This window comes from Ammospiza caudacuta, chromosome 11, assembly GCF_027887145.1.
Source record: "Ammospiza caudacuta isolate bAmmCau1 chromosome 11, bAmmCau1.pri, whole genome shotgun sequence".
In the NCBI taxonomy this organism is placed as follows: Eukaryota; Metazoa; Chordata; class Aves; order Passeriformes; family Passerellidae; genus Ammospiza; species Ammospiza caudacuta.
The window spans coordinates 26,230,155-26,249,534 of record NC_080603.1 but is presented as its reverse complement, the minus strand read 5'-3'; the positions used below and the strand labels follow the sequence as shown (position 1 = coordinate 26,249,534).

General features: G+C 52.3%; 1 protein-coding gene across 2 annotated transcripts; it reads left to right on the top strand.

The window, feature by feature from the left end:
• Positions 1 to 958: 958 nt before the first annotated feature.
• On the top strand, positions 959 to 18,838 carry SCHIP1 (schwannomin interacting protein 1). Of its 2 annotated transcripts, none has more exons than XM_058811987.1 (7): positions 959 to 1,178; positions 11,830 to 11,948; positions 13,999 to 14,116; positions 14,753 to 14,950; positions 15,532 to 15,655; positions 15,897 to 15,990; positions 18,033 to 18,836. In XM_058811987.1, exons 1-7 carry the CDS (start codon positions 1,149 to 1,151, stop codon positions 18,082 to 18,084), a joined length of 735 nt encoding a protein of 244 aa, XP_058667970.1. In that variant the 5' UTR covers positions 959 to 1,148; the 3' UTR covers positions 18,085 to 18,836. The 2 variants fall into 2 exon arrangements, with proteins under 2 accessions (XP_058667970.1, XP_058667969.1); XM_058811986.1 differs by lacking the exon at positions 959 to 1,178 and adding an exon at positions 7,472 to 7,684 and having other exon boundaries at positions 18,033 to 18,838.
• The last annotated feature ends 542 nt before the right edge of the window (positions 18,839 to 19,380 follow it).

Below are 19,380 nucleotides of genomic sequence, written 5' to 3'. Positions count from 1 at the left end.
ATCTGGTGTGGGGGAATCAATTCTGAGCTGCCCTGAGCAAGTGTTCCTGGATTTAGTCATGTGAATCCCTGAACAGCTGGGCCTAGAGCAGGAGAAATCCTGTTTGGAAAGGAGGGAAGGAGGGCAGGATGGAATTTCTGCTGTTCCCTGCCTGGCTGGGAGTGCCTGGGGCATGGTGTGAGCCCAGCCTGTGACCCCACCATCGCTCTCTGGGTGTTCTAGTGCCCCTTGCATGAGCTGTGTCCAGACAAAAAAGGATCGAAAATTACATTTGGGGTGTCCTCACACTCCAGCCACAGCCAGGGCCAGACTCTTTAAATGAGGCTGTTGGGGTTGGGAAAGATCCCCAAGATCACTCAGTGCTCACTGAGCCACATTCCCGAGTGGGTCAGGTTCATTCCCAGCCACTCGTTTTCTGAACCTTTCCAGGGATGTGACTCCCTGGGCAGCTCCTTCCCGTGCTTGACCCACTCTTCAGTGCAGGAATGTTCCCGATGCCCAGCCTGGCCCTTTCCCCGCTTTCCCTGCCCCAATCCCGGCCGGGGCCAGGTGGGCGCTGGGGCCGAGCTCGGCTCCCTCCCTGCCGGCTGCAGGAGGTAAAAATAACCGGAATGTAGGGCACAGCCTCTCGCAGAACTCCCGGGCGGCATTTCCGCGGCAGCAGGCACAGGGAAGGTGTCTGCAGCTGCTGCTTCAGGCCCGGCTGCTTTGGGGTGCCCCGGGGCCGCGCTCCATCCCGGCCGGGCCGGTCCCGGGGGGCTCGGAGGGCTCGGGGGGCTCGGAGCTGCGGCTGCCGCGGCACCGCCGGGCCCGGGGGAGCCCCCCCCGTGTCCAGGGGGGCTTTGAGGACTTTTCCCCCTCGTGGAGAGGAGCAGCGGCCGCGCAGCCCCGCCCGGAGCCCGGCGCGGAGCGGGCGGAGGCGGCCCCGGCCCGGCCCCCCCGCGCTCCCGGGGCCGCCGTGCGCAGGCGGAGCAGCGCGGCCGCATCCATCTTCCCGGGCTGCCTCCTCCTGCTGCTGCTGCTGCTGCTGCTGCCGCCTGCTCCCCATCCTCCTCCTCCTCCCCAGCCTCCTCCTCCTCCTCCCCCGCCGGGGCCGCGGTGGCTGCGGGCGCTGCCGGCGGGGCGGCGGCGGCGGATGATGCACCGAGATGGTTCACCAGGAAAACTGCTCCTACCAGGTGAGGGGCGAGCGCGGCCTGGCCCCCAGCCCCGGGCAGCCCCGGGCAGCTCCGGCCATCCCCGGCTGGAGCCAACCCCGCTCGGTGCCGCCCCCGGGGCTGCGGCAGCGCGGGGCCGCCGCTTGGGGTTCGCACCGAGAACCGCGGGGTTCGCTCTGAACATCCCGGGGTTCGCACCCAGCATCCCGGGGTTCGCATCGAGCACCTTGGGGTTTGCATTGAGCATCTCGGGGTCCGCATTGAGCATCTCGGGGTTCGCTCCGAGCATCCTGGGGTTCGCACCGAGCATTTCAGGGTTCGCTCTGAGCATCGCGGGGTGCGCACTGAGCATCCTGGGGTTCGCACCCAGCACCCCCGGGTTCGCATTGAGCATCTCGGGATTCGCACCGAGCACCCCGGGGCTCGGCACGCAGAGCAGCCCCGGGGCTTTTGTGCTCTCCGTGTGATGTTGGGGGGCTCAGCGGGGCCGGGGATGCCCGCATCCCCCTGCCCGCAACCCAGTGCCTCCCTGCCGGGATAAAACCGCTCCTGGGAGGAGAGAGCCGCGGGATGGCAGTCCCGGAGCTGCCGCAGCGCAGGGATGTCTTTTTTAGAGCATTTCCTGCGCTTCCCACGTTGCTGCGAGCGCAGGATGGTGATTCACAGGCTGCGGGCTGCTCCTGGTTCCGCAGGAACCGGCGATGGCGATGATCGTGAGCAGGCAGCCCCCAGCCCCGGGGTCCCCGTGTTTGGGGGTTATTTCAGTGGGGAACCTCTGAGCTGGGCTGGGCTTGGGGCTCCGTTTCCCTCTGGAGAGAGGAGGCTGAGAGGATGGGTGCTGTGGGTGCACCTGCACGGGAGGCAGCTCTCTGGGAGCTCGATGGCTCAGTTAGGGGCTCGATGACACATTTAGGGGCTCGATGGTTGAATTAGGGGCTCGATGGCTCATTTAGGGGCTTGATGGCTCAGTTAGGGGCTCGATGGCTGAATTAGGGGCTCGATGGCACCGGCGGATTATCAAATGCACCAACACCTGTCCCTCCGGCACGGCGGTGCTGAGGAATGCCGTTGCCTCCGTGCAGTGTTTTGGAAAACCCCCATTCCCAAACATCCCCAGAGCCGGACCCTCAGCAAGCAGGGCCTTGCCCGGGCCAGCGCCCCTTCCTTGTTTTTCCTCCATTCCCGTGTTTCATTCCAACTTCAGGCCGTGTTTTCCAACAAAATATCTCAGATGCAAAATATCTCACCAAGGGAAAAGATAACGAAACAGAGAGGCGCTGAAATGATTTTTCACGGAATATTTTCAGTCTAGCAATTCTGGAAGTGAATTTCTATTTTTAACTTCTTTGGAAAAAATTATCCTGGGGTATTTTTCGTGGGTTTTTTTTCCCCAGCCTTTTGATTTCCCTGCACTCCGAGCCTGTTGCTCTGGACAGCCGGGATAAATGGTGCCATTGTTTGGGAGCAGCGGATGTTTTCCCAGCATACTCAGGAACGCACGGGTTAAAGGTTGGGCATTGTTTCCCGGCTGGGAGGGCTCCGGGGGGTGGGATGATGATGATGATGATGAAGATGGTGGTGATGATGATGCCGAGCTGCGGCACGGGCCTGGCCAAAATCCCTGGGTGTTACTGCGCCAGCGCTGCCGCCTTTCCCTGCTCCCATCCCCTGCTTGTTATGGATTGGTTCCTCTCCTCCAAACCCATAAATATTAGAGGGAAACCAGCCAGAAACCACCCTAATCCTAAGGAAAAAGAATCCCGGGAAACATCTTTTCAATGGAAGCGTGTTTCCAAACCTTCCCGGGGTGCTGCAGGGATTAAAAGCAACCCCAGCCCCCTCCCAGCCCCATTAACCCAAGGCCGAGCTTTAATCCTTTTGTGGACGGCAATCCCGGGCTTTGGGATCACAGCGGTGATGGGATTGCTTTGGGATCACAGCAGCGATGGGATTTCGTGGCTGCCCTGGGAGGGGGTGGCAGTGTTTGCTCTGCTCTGCTCCTTCCCCACACCCCTTTTCTTGGAGCTGTTAAAGAAACCAAAAATAAATCAAAGACAGGAACAAGTCAGCGCTTGGGAAAACTTGAAAATGGGTTTGTTTTGGAGAATTCCAGCAGAAAATCTCTGCCGTGCCCAGGTCATGGCTGGGCCACCAAATCCGTGGCAGGGAGGGAGCTGGGATGGGCAGGGGCTGAGGAAGAGGAGGATGTTCCTGAAATCCCTGATCCCCCAGAGCTGAGCTGTCAGTGCAGGTGGCCCCGGGCTCTCCTGGGGTTTGGATGTGGCTGTCAGGTGAATTCCTGGGATTTAGGGTGGCCCTTCCATGGCCTGGAGGCCCCAGCATCTGCCACCTTTTCCATGGATGCATCCTGGAATCAGGCTGGGGGCTGCCACTCTCTGTGCCATGGGTTTCTCTCTTAATTATGCTTCTTTTCTTATTTATTCCAGTTTATTTCCCTGTATCAAACATTTTATTTAGGGCTCCATAATTCCTCCTGCAGTCTGACTAGGAAAACCCTGGCTGAGTGATGTTTTGTGAGCTCCTGAGCCCACATGGAATAAAAATCCAGCGTGCAAATCCAGGCTTCAGCCCAGAAATAAAGGTTTTATTCTGCTGGGTGGCTCAGCTGGGCTTTACTGGCCCTCAGCCTCAGACAGGCCTTCAGTTTGCTGTGTAAATCTGTATTTTCAGCAGGGCCTGACAGCTCCAGGGAGCAGTGCTGGGCTCCTCAGCCTCCTCCTGCTTTAATCCACGTTTGTTACCGTTGCTGTACAAGTGGGTGATGTGTCTGAATCACGGATTGTTGAATTTCTGGTGAAAAGCAGAGAATGGAGGGGCACCCAGTGCTGTGCCTGAGGCTGGAGGCTCCCAGTTGCCCCTGGGAACAGGATTTGGCTCTGTGTTCTGGCACCAGGCAGGGCTGAGCTATCTGCTGGCACCGGGGCTCCAGAGATGGTTCCAGGCTCCACACGTGCGGGGAAAATTAAAAAGAGACCTGAGGAGAAAAGAGATTTTAGTGGCCTAGAGATCACCCCTGAGGTGGGGCAGTGGTGGGGCCTGGTGGGTTTTTCAGGGATGTGGGATGTGCCCAGGTGTTGGGATTGGCTTTATCTGGCTGGTTTTGAGAGGGATCTGTTGGCAAACTCTGTGCCAGGGAGGTGCTGGTGCCGCTTTGGATCAGGCTGGAAGCGCAGGGATGAACCAGGCAGGGCTGGATGCCCCCCACCCCTCCCAGGATCCCAGAGAACCCCGGAATTAACCCATAAAATTCACAAAATACTTGGAGGCTTCATGAGTTTTCTTTGGTTTGGTCTCAGGAGGGGTTTGGAGGCTGCAGAAATCAGGTGATAACATATTTTTCTTTAAAGTGAATGCAAATTCTGGTGGCAAAATGTAACTCCAAGGGACAGGCCTTGGGAAAACCTCAAATTCCATGAGAATCCAGTGTGGAGAAGCTGGAGAGCTGCTGGCCTGGCCCCATTCCATGGAGAGTGCTCCAGGCTGGCACAGCTGAGGAGGCTCTGTGGCACTGCCCCACGTCCCACAGCAGTGACAATGAAACAGAGCCTTTGTCAGGGAGCTCTGGGGCCTTGTTCAGACAGAGATCCCACAAATGGCTCTGCAAAGAGCTGGAAAAGCACGTGGGGTGTGCTGAAGCTCAGGGAAGCATCACCTCAGGGAGGGCTTGGGTCAGCTCATCCCTAAACTTTACAAATTCCCTGTGATGGGAAGGGACTGGTGGGAGAGGTTTAGTCCAACACTTGCAATAAAATCGAGGTTTTGTGGCATGGAATCACAGAATGACAGAATAATTTGGGTTGGAAGGGGCCTTAAAACCCATCCTGATGGGCAGGGACACCTCCCACTGTCCCAGGCTGCTCCAAGCCCCATCCAACCTGGCCTTGGGCACTTCCAGGGATCCAGGGGGCAGCCACAGCTGCTCTGGGAATTCATTCCAGTGCCTCCCCACCCTCCCAGGGGGGAATTCCTTCCCAATATCCCACCCATGCCTGCCCTCTGCCAGTTTAAAACCATTTCTCCTTGTCCTGTCCCATCCTCTTGTAAAGAATCTCTCCCTGATAGTTCTGGCACTTGACATTCCAAGATCCTGGAGCTGACCTCAGGATCATGAGTGCCCCATGCCCATGAATTTGGCACCTTGGAGAGCTTTCCTTGAACTCTGCTGGGAGTTCAGGGGTTCCTCTCCTCCCTTGGGATCCAGCAGTGTTTGGGAGCTGATCCCAGCAGGAATGGGGAATTCCTCTCCCTCTGGAGCCCACCCAGCCCCGAGGGGGATTTCACTGGCTCCAGCAATGCTTTCATGCTCAGGAAAGGGGAATTCTGCTGCCTTTTTGTCCTGGAGCCACGGGGCGTGTTCCGAGCACCCCACACTCGCTGTGCCCCTCCTGGCCTCACCCAAGGATGATTTTCACCCTTCCATGCCCATCCTGGCTTTCCTGGCAGTGCTGGCTCCGTGTGCTCCCATCCCAGGGACCCCCAGAGTCTGACCTGCTCCAGGTTTAGCTGCTCTGAGCTTCCCCTTACTGCTGGAAAAAGGAAATCAGGCTCTTCGCCTCCAGAGAGGGAGTGGGATCCCCATTCCTGGGGCACATGGAGCCTTTTTTGGGATGTTCCAACAGAGGGACAATGGTGGCCGTGGGTTCAGCCCATGGGGAAGGGGCTGAACACCAAAGGGTTTGGTCCTTGTGCTGAGAGAATCCCAAAACTCATTTCCCTTTTGATATCCCAGTTTGAATCGGCCTTTCCCAGCCCATCCTGAGGGAGCAGGTCCTGGCACTGAGGAGGGCCCAGATGTGCTCCCAGATGTGCTCCCAGCTGTGCTGCTCAGCCAGGTTTGGGGCTTCTCCCGAGCCCTGGAGCAGCTCCTGGTGCAGGGTTTGGGCTCAGCTCTGTGGGATCAGCCCAGGGAATGAGCAGGGCAGAGGGGAGGGAAAGCTGGGACGGGGGATAAAATACCCCAAACCCGCGGCTGGCGAGGCTGGAGTCTATTCATTCCTATTTCTATTTTTAGGGCTGTGTCACTTCCTGCCCTTCTGTGGCTTTGGGGTCACTTTGCAGGGGTGGGGAGGGGACACGGGGACATCCCCGATGGTGGGGACAGGGCACTGCAGGACGGGATTGTCACACACACCAGGAGGGGACTGTCACACACCAGGACAAATCCCAGCCCCAGCCCCTGCTCCCCAGCCTTCCCCTGGGGCTGTGCGTGATTTCTTTGTTTATTTGGGGTTTATCGTTCCTCAGCTGGGAGAGGAAGTGGATTTAGCAACAGCAGGAAAGGACACAATGAGTCAGCGGCAGAGGGAAACTGAAAATAAGGAAATGTCCGCAGAACGACTTTGTTTCATTTGGGAATTACACTTGCAAAGCACCATCCAGGGACTAGAATGGAATTAAACATTTATTATTGCTGGTTTTGCCCTGAAAATTTGGAGTAGATCCATGCTGGGATGCATCACTTGGATGTTGTTAGAGCTGAGAATTTACCTGGAATTTGCATTTGAGCTGGAATGATGTCAGCATGGCCTGGATATCTCATTAAACATCATAGGGCAATTAAAATTATTTATCAATAGTTGTGTTGCATCAAAAATCAGAACTTTTCTTGCTGCTGTGCCAGGTTTTGGGGAGAAATTGTGGGGCATAATTCCATCTTCCTAAGGATTCCTTTTGGGAATTCCTGCCCTGAGCGTGAGCTCTGCTCTCCAGAGCTGATCCAGACAAACCCTTCTGGCTGGGATGGGATCTCAGCAGGATTTGTGGGGCAGGGGGTCGGTGGTGCCCTTGGGAAGGATAGGAGAATGGAAGCTCCAGGTCTGTGGGCTCTGAGTCCCCCCAGGAGCCAATGGAATGGAATTTTGGGGATCCCCAGGCTCTCCACACCCACAGGATGGGGAGCAGAGTTAGGCTGGGTGCCTCTAATGCATAATTCCAATAAATGTAGGAATTTTTCCACCTGGAAGAGCCAATTTAGCCAGGGGAACAGCTCCGTGGGGTCCTTGCTGGTGGGTTTCACATGGAGTAACAATTCCAGCTGGTGGTTCCCGTTTGTGGGACGTGAATCCCTGTGGTGGATCCTGGGAATTCCCTGGGATAACTTCCCTGGGGAGAAGCCCCAGGAAGGAAGGAAGGAGGGAGGAAGCCCCTCGCTCCCGGCCCGGCAGCACGGCCAGCCCGGGGTTTGACATCAGACACCGGCATTTTTCCTGCCCTTGTGCAGCCGCTGGAGCTCGGGGTTATTTTTATCCGGCGCTGGCAGTGGCTGGAGGAGGACGCGGATTGCCAGCTCCTCTCCCGGGGCTCGCTGCCTTTATTTGGGAGCAGCCAGGTGCTGGGGGAGCGGAGCGGCGCGGGAAGAGCGCCCCGCGGGAGCGAGCCCCGTTCCCGGTGCGATGCGCGGCCGGGAGCGGCGCCGGGGCAGCGCCGGGAGCCGGGAGCGGGGCGATGCAATGGGTGACGTCATCAGGAAAGCATCCCCGCCGCCCGCCGGGGGCAGCTACAAAAAGGTAAAGGGACAAAAAGGGACAGAAAGGGACAGAAAGGAGCCTTTGTGTGCCGCCGTGCTGCGGGAATGCTGCCCGGGCCCGCCCAGCCCGGTGGGATTCGGGGGCTGGAGCAGGGAGAATCCCCGGGTTGTAAAGTGCTGGCACGGGCAAACATTCCTCCTTCCTTCTTTCCTTATCTCCTGGTGATAAAATAGCAGGGGAAGCTTCCAAAAGCATCCTCCTGCCTGGAAACCCCCGGGGGTTTAAGGCACATTGTCAAGTGTCACTTTGTTCTGACTTGGGTAAAAAGTTTTGACTTGGGTTTGCATTCACCCCGGGAAGGGAGAAGGAGATAAACCCACATTTTCTGTGATCTGTGTTGTTTGTAAATCCCAGAATAGCCCCCGTGCAGGGCAGAGATAAAGTGAGACGCTGCCTGTGGCTCTGGGGCTTTAAATATAGGCCTGGGCTGGGCTGGGAATGACAGAGCCTGGCAAAAATAGCCCTGGTGGCCTGGCCGAGTGTCCCAGTGCTCCTGTTGATGTCCCAGTGTCCCTGCTGGTGTCCCAGTGCTCCTGCTGGTGTCCCAGTGTCCCTGCTGGTGTCCCAGTGCTCCTGTTGGTGTCCCAGTGTCCCTGCTGGTGTCCCAGTGTCCCTGCTGGTGTCCCAGTGCTCCTGCTGGTGTCCCAGTGTCCCTGCTGGTGTCCCAGTGCTCCTGTTGGTGTCCCAGTGTCCCTGCTGGTGTCCCAGTGTCCCTGCTGGTGTCCCAGTGCTCCTGTTGGTGTCCCAGTGTCCCTGCTGGTGTCCCAGTGTCCCTGCTGGTGTCCCAGTGCTCCTGCTGGTGTCCCAGTGTCCCTGCTGGTGTCCCAGTGCTCCTGTTGGTGTCCCAGTGTCCCTGCTGGTGTCCCAGTGTCCCTGCTGGTGTCCCAGTGCTCCTGTTGGTGTCCCAGTGTCCCTGTTGCTGTCCCAGTGTCCCTGCTGGTGTCCCAATGTCCCTGCTGGTGTCCCAGTGTCCCTGCTGGTGTCCCAGTGCTCCTGCTGAGATCCCAGTGCTCCTGCTGGGTGTCCCTCCATCCCTTGTCCCCCGTCCCTCTGCAGCTCTCCTGGAGCCCCTTCAGGCCCTGGCAGGAGCTCTGAGCTCTCCCTGGATCCTTCTCCTCTCCAGGACACAGGGAATGGCTCCCAGTGCCAGAGGGCAGCGATGGGTGGGACATTGGGAATTGGGGATTCCTGGCTGGGATGGGATCCCAGAGCAGCTGTGGCTGCCCCTGCATCCCTGGCAGTGCCCAAGGCCAGGCTGGACCCTGGGGCTGGAGCACCTGGGACAGTGGGATGTGTCCCTGCCCCTCCCCTGGATGGGATGAGCTCTGAGGTCCCTTCCATCCCAAAGCAGGATTATTCCAGGGCTGTGTGACACGCGTCCCTGTTCCCTGGAGCTGTGTTCCCCTCCCAGGCACTGCTGCCCTTCTGACAGGGAAGGTCAAGGGGAAGAAGGAAAATCCACCCCACATTGTTTTGTTCTCCCCTTAAAAATCAAAAGCAGCTTTTTGTTTAAAATCATTGTGAGAACTGGACTGTGCTCAGCTCTGCACAGAGCAGAAACACTTTTATTTTTTGGGTCAGTGCCAAAATACACATTTAAATACCACAGGGTTGTTTCCCTTGGAGTTAGCTTTGCATTTTGAGGATTTGACCCATTATTCCTTCTATACCAAGGCAGAATATTTCACAGTCAAAACCCACCTTGCTGTTTCCCTTCTCCATTTATAATTTTTCATACCCAGCTCTGGATTTTGAGTGCAGCTGTCAGGTAATTTATCCAAAGCCTAAAGTCCATTTCCCTCAGGTATATTTTATTTCTTACTAACTGCTCCCCATTTTATAATAACAAATAGGACTCTGGATTTCTTTATGGTCGTTAGCCTGGGCCTGCCTTGGAAAATGGGATATTTCCAGCTCAGTCCTGGGAGCAGAGTTACAGAGAATCCTCATTAATGACCTGCTGGAGAAAACAAATTGCACGATGATTAAATGTACAGATGTCAGCCTGGGAGCAGTGGGGAACAGCAGCATTAAAACAGATCTGGAGAGACAGATCCACCAGCAAGGAGGAGAAATGTCCAGTCCTGGCTGGTTTTAGTGGGAAAGGAGCAGCTTTGGTGCCCACGGAGGAGGTGGGGATGCTCTGGGAGGGAGAGGTCCCAGCTGGAGAGGAGGTGGGGATGGGCTGTGGGCTGCATTTCAGCTGCAGCACAAGGAAAGTCAGATTTAGATGGGAAGATGTGGGAGAGGATCCTCTGAGCTGGGAAAGGGGAAATTTCCAGGACTTGATGGGATATTGGTGCAGTGGCACAGCCAAGGGCACCCTGAGATGGGCAGCACGAGGAGCTGGCACCAACCTCCCTCCTTCTGCTTTCAGTTCATTAAAAATGATTTTCACTCATTTCTCCTCTTTTATTTCCCCCTGTTCTGCCCTCCCCAGCAGGGCTGGCTGTTTTTATCCTAAATCTGTCTCCATGTGATTGAGGTATTGATTATTGAAGCCTAAAAACACAATGGTCTGGGTAAAACTTCAGGAACCTGGAGCTCAGCCCAAAAACTTGGTACTGCTTGGTGTCGTGGGGTTTGTTTTTGTTATTTTAAGGATTTGAAATAAAAGGAGCTAGGTTATAAATGAATTATTTTGGTAAGGGATTGACAATTTAATGGGCAGGGTAATAATGTGTATAATCAGCGCTGGAGCTGGAATTAAATAATTTGTTATTTTAGGTGAATAATTTGCATTTTGTCACACTTCCTTGTACAAAAAAGTGCTTTATTTTTCCTGAGGTGGGATATGGGAAGCACCATTCCACGAATTAACCCCATGGAGGCAGCCCAGCCTTGCCTGCCCTATTTCTTTTTGTTGTGTTTTCTGGATTGGGTATTGAGTGTTATTTTATAATTAAATGTTTGAGGCTTTCCAAGTGTTCCTTCCATCAATAACTTCCTGAATTTGTTGTCAGTGTTGGCACGTGACCCATTAGTGACAGACACTGGGGGAGGTTTTGAATCTGGAGCTGAGATTTGCATTTATTGCACATTGATTGCACAGTTATTGATCAGGGATTCATTGCAAATCATTTTGTTGATTGCTATTTTAAAACTCCTGTACTTATATTTATATTTATGTTTATGGCTGTGCTTGTGTTTGTGGCTACATTTATATTTATAATTATACTTGTGTTTTGTTTATATTTGTAAATAGAAATACTGATAATTTGATGACAATGGTTCAAAATCCATCCCTGAGCGCGCTGGCAGGAGAGGGATTTTGGTGGGGTTGGAAGTTGTTCAGGGAAGTGGAAGATGCTGATGGAGGTGGCTGTGTGTGGATTTAGGTACAGATATTGGGAATATACTGGGATATATCTATCAGCGAGTTTGGGGTGCAATCAGACGCCCTTTAAGGTCCTTTCCAACCCCAACCCAGAGCAGGCTGGTTCCATGAGATGGGGATTCCCATTGGGATGTGCTCTGTGGCTGACCCAGGCGTGGGAGGCTTGGGAGATGCTGGATGTGCTGAGCTTGGTGGTGGGGCTGGTGGGACAAGTCCCCTTCCTGTGCCCTGGCCCGGCCAGAGCTCATCCATCCCTCCCTGTCCCTCCCCATCCTTCATCCTTCCATGTGTCCTTCCCAGAGCTTCATCCTTCCATGTGTCCTTCCCAGAGCTTCATCCTTCCATGTGTCCTTTCCAGGAACTTCATCCTCTTCCTGTCCCTTCCCAGATCTTCATCCCTCCCTGTCCCTTCCCAGAGATTCATCCTTCCATGTGTCCTTCCCAGAGCTTCATCCTTCCATATGTCCTTCCCAGAGCTTCATCCTTCCATGTGTCCTTCCCAGAGCTTCATCCTTCCATGTGTCCTTTCCAGAAGCTTCATCCTTCCATGTGTTCTTCCCAGAGCTTCATCCTTCCATGTGTCCTTTCCAGAAGCTTCATCCTTCCATGTGTCCTTCCCAGAGCTTCATCCTTCCATGTGTCCTTTCCAGGAGCTTCATCCTCTTCCTGTCCCTTCCCAGATCTTCATCCCTCCCTGTCCCTTCCCAGAGCTTCATCCCCTGCTGTCCCTCCCCAGCTCCTGATCCCCGTGTCCCTCCCCTCAGCCTGACCCTGTCCCTCCCTGCAGGCCCAGAAGAATGAGCGTGAGTCCATCAGGCAGAAGTTGGCCCTGGGCAGTTTCTTCGACGATGGCCCCGGGCTCTACACGAGCTGCAGCAAGAGCGGCAAGCCCAGCCTGTCCTCCCGGTAAGCCAGAGCCCAAATCCCCAGGGAAGGGGGAGATCTCTGCAGTGGGACACCCCAGGATCACCCCTCACACTGGGATTTAACCATTTAACCAAATTCCTGAATTTTCTGTGCTTGGAACATCCAGATGCGACACCTGTGTGTTATGTGAACACTTGTAAATGAGGGGGGAAATTCTCATTTAACATGGAGTAGAAAGGTATTTGGATGTTGAGGGGATAAAGGGAATGAGGTGAAGCTTTCTGAGTTAGGTTTCCTTCAGGTTTTCATGTAGGATTTGGAACAGGGTGCCTGGAGAAGCTGTGGCTGTCCCTGGATCCCTGGCAGTGCCCAAGGCCAGGCTGGACATGGGGTTTGGAGCACCCTGGGACAGTGGAAGGTGTCCCTGCCATGGCAGAGATGGCACTGGATGAGTTTTAAGGTTCCTTCCAACCCAAACCATTTGGGAATTCCAACCTCCATTATTCTGGAATTGTGATTAATGATTGGAAAAGCAATTAATGCTCAGGAACCACTAGAGGATGGACAAAATAAGCTTTAATGTGGCTTCCTGCCTCCCCTCCACATCCACAAGCTCTGCTCTGGACATGGCTTCATCCCTGGCGCTGCACATGGATTTCTCCCTTGGATTTTTAAGGTTTTTGCATGGAATACAATGCAGAAAGTCCTTTTTGTGTTCATCTGGGTGGAACCCAGGGCACTGGGGAAGGATCAAACACCTCCCATGCTGGGATTGAAGCTCTACCTGTTGCCATGGGATGGGAGAAGAAAGGAGGCTTAGGGAGGCAGGAACCCAGGAGGAACCCTGCTGTTCCAGGGGAGAGGTGCAGTTGTGGAGTTAAATTGAGCTGCGGATCATTTGAAAGGGAAAACAGCTTTGCTGTCTGTAGTTACAGCTGAACCAGGAGCTGCTGTCTGGTAATTAGAGCAGGGCTCTAATTAACGCAGCTCATCAGGGTTTGGCAGCTGTGCCCCCAGAAATTGCCAGCTGTGCCTGAAGGATTTGGTGGTTGTTAATATTTATAACCCAGGAAAAGTATTCCCTGTTCCAGGGCCTGCAGGAACATTTGCGGGATGTTATTCCCATGTTTTTGTATGGAATTGCGGAGCTGGAACATGGAATGCTGAAGGACCTTAAAGCTCATCCAGCTCCCTGTCCATGGGCAGGGACACTCACCATCCCAACCCCTGTCCAACCTGGCCTGGAACAATTCCAGGGATCCAGGGGCAGCCACAGCTTCCTTTCCAGGATCTCACCACCTTCACTTGCTCATTAATAAACAATTATTAATCCTGTTTATTTTGTGGTAATGGTAACTAATAAACCCCACAGAAATAAATGGAAAATGGGAATTTGCTGTTCCTAAGGAGCAATACAAGCTCCCTGCACACTGGGAATGAGGAATAACAGGATTTGGGGGTTCTCCATCTCCAGCACGTGGGGATGGATTGGGATCTCTCACCTGGGCTTTTCCCTTTTCTCAGCCTGCAGGATTCCCTGATCCTGCATCCAGAGAAAATAATTCCTGGGGAGGGGAATGTGGGTGGGGTTAATCAATCCCAACCCAGCAGTGGAGCAGGGGGCTCTGGAAAACACCAGAACAAACTCTTGTATTACAGGAGTGTCTTGGAAAAAAACTGTGAATAAATAATTTCCACCACTGCCAAATTATTTTATTATATATACTATTATATATGCTATTTCTATCTTTGTACATTTCTCTGTACTTTTTCATTCTTTATTTGTAAATCATCTTTGTGGCTTTTTATGGTAACACATTCCATATCTTTTATTGCATTTTATAGATTTTATTTAATGTAATCAGAGCTGAATAATCAAAAATAATAATGACATTCTGAAACAATGACCATAAAAAATGACCGGGAGTCCCTGCAGTGTGGGGGTAATTCTGCAGTTTATCAGTAGATGGTGGCAGAGGCCCTGTGACACTGAGCAGCTCCCAGTGCCACACTGAGCTGTCACCTGCTGAGCTGGTGGCACTCCCAGCCCCAGGGGACAGCGGTGTCACCTGTCCCTGTGCTCGCCCAGGTTACAGAGTGGGATGAACCTGCAGATCTGCTTTGTCAACGACAGCGGCAGCGACAAGGACAGCGACGGCGATGACAGCAAGACAGAGACCAGCCTGGACACGCCCTTGTCACCCATGGTGGGTCTGGCACCTCAGCCTGCAGCAGGACAGCCACAGGCGTCCCTGGGGAGGCTGATCCTGTTAAAAGAGCAACCCCAAACCCCAGAGCAGCATCTCTGGCCCTCAGTAAACGTGAGATGCTGAGGGACAGATAAGAAACCTTCTGTGCTGCTGTAAACTTGATGTCTTTTTCCTTTCCTTTCCTTTCCTTTCCTTTCCTTTCCTTTCCTTTCCTTTCCTTTCCTTTCCTTTCCTTTCCTTTCCTTTCCTTTCCTTTCCTTTCCTTTCCTTTCCTTTCCTTTCCTTTCCTTTCCTTTCCTTTCCTTTCCTTTCCTTTCCTTTCCTTTCCTTTCCTTTCCTTTCCTTTCTTTCCTTTCCTTTCCTTTCCTTTCCTTCATGGATCCAGCATTCCTTTTTGGATACAACACCACAGCCCCAGTTGTTTCCCTCCACTTTAACCTTTCAACACTTTCTGATCTGCTGGGCTTCTCCCTCCCTGTAAAGCCAAGGAGGCCTAGCTGGGAATCACTCTGATTTTTAAAGATAATCCTGTGGATTAAGATAAGAAATAAATCCATGCTTTTGACAGTTTCTGTAGGGGAAAAAAAGCACAAAAATAGGTCAAACTTTGCTGTGGCTTGTTTGCTTCCCCAGAGCAAGCAGAGCTCGTCCTACTCGGACAGAGACACGACGGAGGAGGAGTCGGAGTCCCTGGATGACATGGATTTCCTCAGCAGGCAGAAGAAGCTCCAGGCTGAAGCCAAGATGGCCTTGGCTATGGCCAAGCCCATGGCCAAGATGCAGGTGGAGGTGGAGAAGCAGAACAGGAAGAAGTCGCCGGTAGCAGATCTCGTAAGTGGGGCCAGGAATGAGCCCAGCCAGGACATCCACTGCTCTGGTGGCTCTGGCTCACAGGGTGGTAGAAGTGGACAGGAGGGGTGGAGAAGGGGTTGGAAGGAGAAATGGGAGCAGGGAAAGAGATGCTGGAGGTTGGTGATGCCTTGAGGCTGCTCATGCTCTGAACTGGAGTCTTCATCCCGTCTTGGAGCACTCCTGCCCCGGCCTAGGGCTGTCACCACCACCCTCACCCCCAATTCCATCAGATATTCCTGCTCCCCTGGGAGCCAATTTCATCAAATATTCCTGCTCCTGCTCTACTGGGAGCCAATTCCCTCAGATATTCCTGCTCCTGCTCCCCTGGAAGCCAATTCCATCCGATATTCCTGCTGCCCTGGGAGCCTTAGGCCCAGTTCTGTGCTGGTGGCTGGACTCCAGTTGCTGGAGTCGTTGCTGCCTGTTTGTGAGGGAGGGATGCAAAACTGAGGGGACAGACTGCTCAGAACTAGAAATAATGGGAAGAAAACAGTAAAATATTGGAAGGAAATGGTAAAATATTGGAAGGAAGCAGTAAAATATTGAATGTTTCTTTCCAGCTGCCACACATGCCTCATATAAGTGAATGCCTGATGAAGAGAAGTTTAAAACCCACTGACCTAAGGGACATGACCATCGGGCAGCTACAGGTGATAGTCAACGACCTGCACTCACAGATAGAAAGTAAGTGGTAATTGTTCAATTATTCTGGGGTCTGCCTGCTTTAATTAAGAACAGTTCTCTGAGATAAATATAAACTACTCCTCATGGAAAGGGCTGTCTGGCCTGGCCCAGCTGCCCAGGGCCGGGCTGGAATCCCCATCCCTCAGGAATTTCAGGCCCTGTGGATGTGGCAGTTTTGGGGACACAATCCCCAGCTGGGATCCCAGGACACCCCAAACTCAGCTCCTTTCCCCCGGCTCAGGCTTGAACGAGGAGCTGGTGCAGCTGCTGCTGATCCGGGACGAGCTGCACACGGAGCAGGACGCCATGCTGGTGGACATCGAGGACCTCACCAGGTGAGGCAGGGACTGCTCTCCCTCACTGTTCACAGCTCAGCAGGTGAGGCAGGGACTGCTCTCCCTCACAGCTTTCCCTCACCAGGTGAGGCAGGGACTGCTCTCCCCTCACAGCTTTCCCTCAGCAGGTGAGGCAGGGACTGCTCTCCCCTCACAGCTTTCCCTCAGCAGGTGAGGCAGGGACTGCTCTCCCCTCACAGCTTTCCCTCAGCAGGTGAGGCAGGGACTGCTCTCCCCTCACAGCTTTCCCTCAGCAGGTGAGGCAGGGACTGCTCTCCCTCACAGCTTTCCCTCAGCAGGTGAGGCAGGGACTGCTCTCCCTCACAGCTTTCCCTCAGCAGGTGAGGCAGGGACTGCTCTCCCTCACAGCTTTCCCTCACCAGGTGAGGCAGGGACTGCTCTCCCTCACAGCTTTCCCTCACCAGGTGAGGCAGGGACTGCTCTCCCCTCACTGTTCACAGCTCAGCAGGTGAGGCAGGGACTGCTCTCCCTCACAGCTTTCCCTCACCAGGTGAGGCAGGGACTGCTCTCCCCTCACTGTTCACAGCTCAGCAGGTGAGGCAGGGACTGCTCTCCCTCACTGTTCACAGCTCAGCAGGTGAGGCAGGGACTGCTCTCCCTCACAGCTTTCCCTCATCAGGTGAGGCAGGGACTGCTCTCCCTCACAGCTTTCCCTCAGCAGGTGAGGCAGGGACTGCTCTCCCTCACAGTTCACAGCTCACCAGCAGCAGCGTCTGGGGCTTTTCTTCCCAGAATTTTGGGATTAAAGCTTTTGCCATCCAGGATTTTGGGATTAAAGATTTTGCTACCCAGGATTTTGGGAAGGAATTTTCCCCTGGTAGGGTGGGGAGGTCCTGGGATGGATTTTCCAGGCTGCCCCTTGGATCCCTGGAAGTGCCCAAGGCCAGCTTGGACAGGGATCTGTCTTAGTCATCAGGAGGGCTGGACAAGGGGGAAAACTTTGGAATCACTTAAATATTAATATTTAATAATGATATATTTTATAGAATATATCGTTTATATAACTATAAATTAATGTAGATATTATAAATAGTTATAAAATAATAATATATCAAATAATATATAAAACTATATAAAGTTATATATAAATGTATAATGATATAATACATTTAAATAATATAATATATTATAAATAATGTATATATATTATATATAACAATATATAATTATTTAATATGTTCTATTATCTATTATGTATAATATGGTTTTATTATATATAATAATATTGTATATAAAATATATTATGTAATATAAAGATAATAAATTTTCTAGCTATGTAATAATTAAAAATAATAATAATTATTATAATTGATAAGACAAAAAGCCTTGCAGGATATGGGCAGGTTCCCTTAAGGGCTCCATCTCCTGGCAGCAAGGCTCAGGAAGCATTTTTGTTTGGGATAATTAGGGATTTGGTTTAGGAGTATAAAATGCTCCCAAATATTCTGAATATTTCATTCAGAAATGCAAAGATTGGGGATGAAAGGAGCTGGAAAAGAAGAGGCCCTGGGTAGTGTCAGCACACCAGAACTGTGATTCCAAACTGAAGCATCAGAGCTGGGAAAATAATGAAGATCAGGTGGGGAGGGTGAAATTTGGGACGGGAGCTGGAGCTGAGTCAGTGCCCCCACATGCCCTGGGTTCCCCTCTTTTCTTCTGAAGGTGCTTGGCTTCCTCTCTGCAGCTCCTGGCAGTTTCAGAAATGGCAGTTTTGGGAATGCAGGTGCTATCTGGGGGGCTTTGAGGTTTTCCCCTCTGTTATTTGGGGGTGAAGGTGTTTGCCATCCCTGTGGGAAGGGCAGGAAAAATCCCAGGAGCCCCAAACCAAACCCCCAAGGGGCTCCCCTGGCCCTTCACCCACCCTCCTGCCAGGAGGAGATCCAGAAAAACTCGGTGTTTTTCTGTGGGAAAACACAATTCCCAGCTTGGTGCTGGAGCAGGGGGTTGGCTTTTCCAGCAGGGGGTTGGCTTTTCCAGCTTTTCCTTGGCAAACAGGAATAACATCCCCCTCCTGCCCCCAGGCACGCCGAGAGCCAGCAGAAGCACCTGGCAGAGAAGATGCCAGCCAAGTGAATCCCTCCTCCTGCCTCTGTCCTGTCCAGGGAATGAGTTCCAGTGTTGCTCATTGACCATGTCCCAAGCTTTCTGTCTGGTGATTGGCCTCTGCTTCTTAATTTATTTTAATTTTTTTACTCGTGCCACTAAATATCAGGCATTTTAATAATAATAATAATGTTATTATTATTACAGAAACAAAGAGAATTGTACAGTACTTATAACATTATAAATCATGGGCGAGAAGAGAGGGTAGTTTAACTTTATTTTTTGGTCGTTTAGAGATTTTTTTGGGTTGGATGATATTTTACCATTGACTACTTTTTTATTCCTCACTGTAGTTTTGAAATAAAGAACCTGTTCTTGACGGTGCTATACAAGTCAACAAGAAATCCATGCCTGCCTCGTAGTGACGTCGTAGCTTTCAGTAATCTGTACATTTTACTCAGTTCTCAGCATTTTGGGGAATGTTGACTACCTGACATTCGTTTTAGGTGTGCTATTAACACAGTGGGGTGCAGAGAGTTGGAAGTTTTCTGTATAAAGCTGTAAAATAAAAATTACCACCGTTGTTTCCTATGACACGTCTGTTTGTTGCCAAGGGGTGGATTTGCTGGTGGATCCTCCAACTAAATGTGTAAAAAAACCTCTTTTTTGCCTTGCTGATCACATGGAACTGAGAGAAGAGAGGGGTTTTGTAGTTTTATTTATTTATAAGTTCCTAATTCTGTTTCACATGGATGCTTCTGTTACACTGAGCCCCGAATTTGTGATAGTTGGAAGCAGCAGACACACCCCAGGTGGGTTTTTTATATTTTATTGTCTGGGCTGAACATTTAAATGAAATTCTAGAAATAAAAAGAATAATCTATGTTAAAAAATGGGCAGGAAATTAAACTGATTAAATGTGGAATTCCTCACTCTGCCTGTAGGAGAGGCTGACTGTAGGGGAGGGGACACTGGGACACAATAAATTTGTCTCCATCCCTCTTTTATTGGATTTAAAGCTGGAAGAACCCAGGCAGCCCCTCCTAAGTCCCAGCCTGGTGCTCCCAGCAGCTTTTTACCTTTTAATTCTCATTTCCTCAGGGGCAAATCCATCCCAGCCAAGGCTCTGCCTGATGACTTATTCAGGCTGTTTGCAAAAGGCCTCAGCTGCATTAAAATTTCATCCCCTGCCAGGAATGGCTTTTATTAAGCGCTTTTTCCTTTCTTTAAATGACTTTTTCCCCCCCCCCTTTTTTTTTTTTTTTGCAGAAAGGGCAGGGTTGGAAGAAGCCCTCAGAGGGGTTTGGGGGCTGGGATGGGGATTGG

Coding starts and splice junctions, on each gene's coding strand:
- SCHIP1 (XM_058811986.1), top strand. CDS start 7,571: ATGCGCGGCCGGGAGCGGCGCCGGGGCAGCGCCGGGAGCCGGGAGCGG. Junction 14,117..14,752: donor ACACGCCCTTGTCACCCATG/GTGGGTCTGGCA, acceptor TTGCTTCCCCAG/AGCAAGCAGAGCTCGTCCTA. Junction 15,991..18,032: donor GACATCGAGGACCTCACCAG/GTGAGGCAGGGA, acceptor TCCTGCCCCCAG/GCACGCCGAGAGCCAGCAGA.